The sequence below is a fragment of the Sciurus vulgaris genome (genome assembly GCF_902686455.1).
Source record: "Sciurus vulgaris genome assembly, chromosome: X".
NCBI classification, from domain to species: Eukaryota; Metazoa; Chordata; class Mammalia; order Rodentia; family Sciuridae; genus Sciurus; species Sciurus vulgaris.
The window spans coordinates 77,403,928-77,411,639 of NC_136471.1; the positions used below are offsets into that span (position 1 = coordinate 77,403,928).

At 37.8% G+C, this 7,712-nt stretch overlaps 1 protein-coding gene across 3 annotated transcripts in view; it reads left to right on the forward strand.

Annotated features, from left to right (window-relative positions):
- Positions 1 to 3,079, forward strand: part of PHKA1 (phosphorylase kinase regulatory subunit alpha 1) — a 103,295-nt gene extending 100,216 nt beyond the window's left edge. For all 3 annotated transcript variants that reach the window (XM_079123711.1, XM_079123712.1, XM_079123713.1), the window contains one exon: positions 772 to 3,079. In XM_079123711.1, coding sequence (XP_078979837.1) covers positions 772 to 945 — 174 coding nt within the window. In that variant the 3' untranslated portion in view covers positions 946 to 3,079. The remainder of the gene's footprint in view (positions 1 to 771) is intronic.
- Positions 3,080 to 7,712: the final 4,633 nt, after the last annotated feature.

A 7,712-nucleotide genomic window follows, 5' to 3' on the forward strand; every position in this document is an offset into this window, starting at 1 on the left:
ACTTACCTACAGGAAAGCTTTAAAGTGAAACTTATTTTTACATTTTCTTATTTTCTTTATAAAACTTCCAGGAAATTAACCACAGTAAAAATACTATTTATTGAAAGTGTTCCAAATGTTGCCTGAATTAAGAGTAGATGTACATAAGATGAAAGGGTATGATTGTTTTCAACAGGAAAATATCCAAAACATAATAGGTATTTAATTCTCTTAGCCACTGTGAGAGGATGCAGAAGAATACATCTAGGACTGGCCTACTTTTAAATATTCTAGATTGATGCCAATCAGTGTGTTAGAAAATGTGATCCCTTTTAATAATAGACTCTAGCCTTAGAAAGCTTATGGTCTATTTGAATTAAGAAATAATGATCCAACACAAAATAAAAGAATACAAATAGTACTAGAGAGTATCAAACCAAAATTTCACTAGGGTGATTTGTGAGTGTTAACATTTTTCTGTTATTAACAGGTCTGACTTGTACAATTGATGATTACTATATGTTTAACTTTCAAAACTACACTGTAATAGGGAAAATTCTAAGCAATGATTTTTAAATAACTTACATAATTTGGAGATCTAGTGAAAAATGCATCTTTAGAAACTTATATTCACTTTTCTGTGCATAACCCTTATCCCTCCCTGGCTGAACAACCTAGGAACCAACTAATTGGTAATGGGGAGGAGGCTCTGTGTTATACTACTCAGGATTTCACTTAGCAGGATTAGTAATTTTTCTTTCCCCTATTTTCTCACCCTTAACAACCAAACAGAAAACCCTTGGCGCAGATGATGACATGTTGGCTAAAGATCCTGCATCTGGCATCTGTACTCTTCTGTATGACAGTGCACCCAGTGGCAGGTTTGGCACCATGACCTACCTCTCCAAGGCAGCTGCCACCTATGTGCAAGAGTTCCTGCCCCACAGCATCTGTGCCATGCAGTGAGGGCTTTGGGTCCTGGCTGCTAGGAGTCTTTTGGCAGCTGGTCCCTTTCTCAGTTGATTGTGCATGGAACTGAAATGTTAACACCTGATCACTCCCTCTACCCCTTCCTGCCCTTTCTTCCCAAAAGAACTTTGCTGTTAAACTAACTGCTTCAGAAGAAGTGAACCATTACCTGGACACTCACCTACAGTGCATCTGCTCAACAAGGCCTTTCAATTATTGTCTCTGATTCTTTCATGGTTCATAAAAGTTTGCATGTGTTTTTATTTCTATAGATCTGTTACCAGCTTAGTTTTCTAACTCCTGTTTGGGGAACAGATATTAATAGTAACTTATTCCTAAACTTTGTTTTGTCTTATGTGTGGTTTTATTGTATATATGAGTGGTGGATGCTTTGGGACATTATTTCAAGTGAGTAGACTCTAAACTGTTAGATTTTTACACTGCTGTAAGTTGAAAATATCTATTCTACGTGCCTTTTCTTAGGAAAATAGAGTACCAGATCAAGGGGCTCTTTTTTCACTCACATGTTGCCTCACACTGATGAAGTAGTTTTGCATAGAATTATTGTCTTTACTGTTGTCCTGTTGGTATCTGTACACATAATACCTACTCTTATATTGGCAAAATGTCAAAAAAATGCATGTACAGCAGGTACATTTGAGGATTCCTGTATTAACACTTGAAATCACATTTTATGAAGATTGCTACTACTCAGAGGTGTGTTTGTAGCAGAACACATGGAACAACCCAGATAAATGGAGCCAGAACCCCAATACCAAAGAGAAGGGAAAGGAGAGAAGATACCTGGGGATTGTCTTACACATGGGGAATTGAGAGGGCATCAGATGTGGGTTAGTATCCTACAGCCAGCCTTGTGCACCAAATCCTTGCCATGAAGATGGGGGCAAAAATTGGAGCCTGACTTCAACAAAGAGAAATCCAGCAGTCCAGTCTATAGCTGCTTTTTCAAGTATTCTCCTCTTGTGTTCTTGGTCTCTGCCTCACTCATCTACTCACTTTTTGCCACATCCAACCAGCCCCTATCAACTCCCTGCCCTGCCTCCATTCTTAAACTCTTTCACTTATATTTTCACTTCCTAATCCAAGTGCTCATGTCCCTGTATATCTTGATATCTATGGGCATATATCTGTTTCTTATGAATATCTCTTGGTGTGTATGTGCACGTGTGTGTATGTATAAGTAGTAAAATAGCACATAGTTTGGTCTATCTGTATATCTTATCCTATATCTACATTTGGCAGACCAAGTAAGCATGTAAGTATGAATGTCTCATGTGAGAAAAGACATGACTGCTCTCAGGCTACACAACTCAGTAGGTTAAAAATGCCTTCAATTCTGTTGTCTGATCCTATGTGTAGTTAGCCTAGCTTGACAAAGGTTTCTCATAATTTTCCTTCTCCCTGTTTACTAATAAAGACTGCTAATTTCCATTTGCACTCAGATAATTTCTGACTTTAATCCCCCTCATTCCCTCATATTTTAAAGGTTTTCTCCAAGAACATGAATGGGGAGGGTGGGGATGGGAGACTCTAAACACTTCATCTTATAAGTATGTAGAATTAGTGAGCCCAGTAGAGTGATAGAAAGCAGATGGTGGAAACAAAGAGCGCATGGCCCACCTTTTCAGTACCTCTCTCCCTGCAAATGGAAACACATAGTAAGTAGCTTTTTAAAAATCTTTTTTAAGTTGTAGGTGGACTCAATACCTTTATTTTATTTTTGTGTGGTGCTGAGGATTGAACCCAGGGCCTCACGTGTGCCAGGCAAGCGCCTTACCACTGAGCCACAACCCCAGCCCCGCTTTTTAATTTTTCTAGTCACCTTTAAAGAAAAGAACAACCCATTCTGAAATCATTTGTCTTTTTACTGACTCTAAGTATACCCCACTCACAGGAAATACATCTGGAGTGTCAGAGGCAAAAGTCACCACTCCTTGTACTCATTTCTTTGAACTGACACCAATGGCTGCTTTTCTCTGGGTTTTCTAAGTTGTATATCACTATGATCCCCAAACAGTGGTATTTAACTTTTAAAGGAAATTTTCAGAAAACTCTCCCTGGTATTTTGTTCTTTTTAAGTGTGCAATAATAAAAAGACATGTTAGACTTTTTTAAGCACTTATGTTTTGAAAATAGAATAAAGAATAAGAATTTCCAATTAAACCATGTCTGATGTCAATGCACAAAACTTGATATGTGTTTTGTGATTGGAGTTTATTTCATGGTTTTATTTTACATACTCTAATTATATAATATAATCAAAACTCATTAATTGGGTCAAATTAGAATAATATTAATAGTAATGCATATATGCTAGATAATATATGTAAAGAAACAAATTTTTGTTGCTCAAATACATACTCAAACAAGGCTTATTTACTACATTCATACAGGTTTGTTGATATCTTTAGAGAAACTTCTGGTGAAGGAATAAGACAGATAATTACTCAGAATTTCAATTGTATACAAATGAGTCTTCTGCACTACTGGAGGGTACTTAGAACAGTTTGTTCTTCTAAGTATTATAAACATTTGGCATTATATAATTTATGATATTCTCTAGCCATTTCTATAAGAAGATGGGTTTATTCAGCAAGGATGAGCAATGTCTCTACAGTTCCATCCTGGTTAATCAGGTTTTACTACATTCTGGGAATTTTATACAACTGGTGGAGTGAAAGTTGTCATAGTTCACAACATCTCTTCCAGTTTTTTAGCTTACCAAACACCTAATGTCTGTACTAATGCAGTGGGTATAAATACAGTATTTTCATGTCTGGTCTTCATTTTCTATTTGACTTGACTGACCTCAGGTCTTGGTTTGTCTAGTACATCACCTATTTATCTCTGTTTCCCTGGCATAATTAGCACTAACATTATCTGTCACCCTCCAAAATGTCCAAGTTTGGATGATATGGTCACGCTATATTTAGCAGAAGTCTGATTTATTTTAAGGCTATGCCTAAAAGCCAAGGACCCATTCTCAAACCAGTAGTAGTATGGGGGTAAACACAACAGTGGAAGTAAACTTTCCAAAAATATTAAGGAACATTTGATATTATGGTTCTTAAAACAACCAAATGCCAGACATTGCCATATAGACACTTGCCTTACCTTCACAATCACCATGAAAAGTGAATATTGTGGTATCCCCATCTTACAGAGACACTGAGAATTGAAGCAAATTGCCCAAGGTCAGTCAGCTAATAAGTGGTAGAACTGGAATTTGAAACCCTGCAGTCAGACTCTAGAATTCACATTCGTAAGAGCTACACTCTTCAAGGAAATGACTTTAGGAAGTGGTGTGAAAACAATGGTCAGTGTATCAAAGTATCAGTGGACATATTGTGCATGCTTTTCCTTCTGCCTGCTTCTGCCAGCTAGAGAAGACAGGGGAGAGTACCAAAAGAAGTGGCACAGCCTAACCTAACCTTGCTGGTTTTAAACATTACCTTTAACAATAATAGTTGAAGAAAGTGAAAGAAGTAACTTACCCAGGGTCATCACCCAAGCAACTGTGGAGCCAAGATTCAACTTACTTCCTCTGACCTCAAGTCCTCCAACTGCACATCCAATGCTTTGGGAAGGGTTTTCTTTCCAATTTAAGGACCATAGGGACAGTACACCTATCAAAAATTGAGGTTAGAGACCAGTGGCATGATTTGGGTTCTGTCTTAATTATAAACCAGGGTTCATCCTCCCTGCTAGAATTGCTACAAGAATAAACTGCCAATTCCAGAGCACTGTGCAACAATTTCTCTTTCTCCAGAATTGTCATCTTGCCACATTGTCTTCTATCCTAGGATACTGTTTTCAGTTTATAATCAATGCTCATGTGTTGAAGTGTTTGGCTATCTGTTGCTAGATCTGAAAGAACACATAAAACAATCTATTTTTCCTTGTCATCTGACTAGAGTTCAGAATTAAGGATGTCAGTCAGTCTGCATCCTGCCCTGTTCCCTCCACCGCCTATCCCTAAAGGCTCAGGACAAGTCCCATTTCCTCCTTACACTGCCAGACAGTCATGATTTCACCTTTCAATCAACTGCTACAGCCACTTAGACGCCTTTTCCTCTGTCTACAAACACGTGCAGTGCTCTCTGCCTTTAAAAAATTCCTGACCTCTAATATCCCCTCAGGCTGATAGACGAACTTCCTTCTTTCATAATCACATTTCTTCATAGAGGAAGCTGCACTTTTCTGTGTTGGCTTTACTCCTTAACCCCTTATGATTTGGCTTCCTCTCCTACCTCCTGGGTTTTTTTTTTTTTTTTTTCTTGCTGTATGTTATTTTGTTTTGTGTTCTGTTTTGATCCCCCACCCCATGCACAGGGCACCAATGAGGTTCTAATGGGGTCTTCATTCCTTGTGTAATACACGACATAGTTATTTCTCTTCCTTCTTGAAACCCTCTCATCCTGTGATTTCTGAGAAACTGTACTACATTTGTTCTAACTTGACCATTTCTTTTTTGTCTCCTTTCTGGCATCCTTTTCCTCTTAAGAACCCCCACAAATAGGAATCTTCAAAAATTACTTCTTCCTACCTCATGATATGAGGCAGGTTTTTGTGACATGATCCAGTTTCCACTTTTAAAAGAGAGAGGTGGGGGTGCTCACTCTTGGTGGCTGCACAGATTATAGAGTCACAAGAGTAAAAGTGGAGACCAGACAAATATTGAACAAAAGTTCAGAGAAGACATAATAGTACCCAGATTGAGAGAGTGGGTGTGCAGAGTGAGAAAAGTGGGTGTATTTAAAGCATATCTTATAAGTAGAACTGATAGAAATTGCTGACAGACTGGATCTACAGGTGAAGGAAAAGGAGGGAACACGAATAACTGCCATATTTCCTGCTTAGGCAATTGGATAGAGGTTGGTATTTTTATTGAGTCATGCAAGATAAGAAAGGGGTGGAAAGGATTTGGATGGGGAAATCACAGATCTGGTTTTGAAAATGTTCAGTTATATATTTATAACTATTATACATCCCAGTGAAGAAAGCCCATGCTTTCTTGGCTATGTCAGCTACTCTTATGAATTCATTTATCTCCTATTTATATGGAAAAATATGTGTGTCACTGCGGCTGTTTAACCCTTTGATTTATGAAACTCAACACTTTTTTAATTCTTTAAAAATCAGACCCATGTCTGGTTCTGTCCTACCTATGAGTTCCTCCTGGTGTTTTGTTTTGTTTTGGTGTGTGTGTGTGTTGTTTTGTCTTTTGCATTTTTGTATGTGCTGGGGATTGAACTCAGGGTATCATTTGTGCTAAACATATGCTCTTCCACTGAGCTACAGCACCAGCCCCACCCTCTCATATATTGGTACTACTAGATTTCTCTTCACCCAAACTCTAATTTCCCAGTGATTGTCTTTTAATCTTCCTCCCTCTCACCAATAGTAAGTAAGGAAGTCCTATTGAACCTACCTGGTACATTATTCCTCCCTCCATGTTTCCATTGTTGCCCCCACCCGGTCTCAGTAATCATCACTGCTTATCAGAACAGTTGTGACACTCATCCCCTCTAATCTTTCAATGATTAATCTGCCCTATACACTGCTTCTGTAGAATTTTTTTTAAAAGATTTCTGTCTAAGGGGTTGGGTGTGTATCTTGTTGGTAGAGCATTTGCCTGGCATGCACAAGATCCTGTATTTGATTCCAGCACTGAGAAAACAATGTTTTTGTCTAAATACCTTCCCATTGCCAACAGAATGAAGTCTGTATTCTTTAGCCTTGTATCCAAAGCCTTTCATGATTTGGTCACTTCAACTAAACTCAACTAGAAAATTTTTCCTTTGTATTTTTGCTTATGTTAGTCATTTCTGGTCAGCATGCTCTCCTCTGATTCCTGTCTTCACTGAGCAAAGTCCTGTCCGTCCTCTAAGACTTTCTCAAATACCACTGAGTAAGAATCCCACTTACCATTTAGTGAATGCCAGTTATTAAGTATTTAATGCTTATTTATTAAGGTAAGCATCCTACATTCATTATCTGACCATACTGTATATGGTTTCTTAGACATTGTCTTATCTTTTCTGTAAGAATGCAGATTTACTGAGGGAAGAGAGCAGATTTTAATTCATCTTTGAATCCACGACTGCACTACACTTAATTGATGTTGGACAAATATTTGGTGAATGGCTGAATGATGGCAGAATTTGAACTAGTTTCTATGGGAATGTATAAAAGAGGCATAAGAGCTTACATTCTACTTGATAGATACAACACACACACACACACACACACACACACACACACACACACACACACACTTTCCAAAGTACTAAGTAGTGAGGGGATACAAAATGGAGAGTTGAACAAAGTTAGATGTAACAAAAAGTTATCCTGAAGGAATATATAGTATAAGGAATGTTCAGTATAAGGTAGTTCTGATTTCTTAATTCCTTATTTTCTGCTCATTAAATTTATGACTTTGAACAGTAATTTTTCTCCCTTCAAACTGCATCTGATCTGTAAAGTGAGCACATTACAACCTCCTTTATAGGACAGCTTCAAGGATAAAATGAGATAATATATCCACAAAGTACACATCACAATGTTTAATAACCTTAAAGATTAACGAGCGAGTTAGGTTTTTAATGTTATTGTATTTTTATACTTTTTATTTATTGTTATATGATGCTGAGGATTGAACCCAGTGCCTCACACACGCTAGGCAAGCACACTACCCCTCAGCTACAACTGCAGCCCCTCAAGCTAGATTTTTAAAGAAGGTA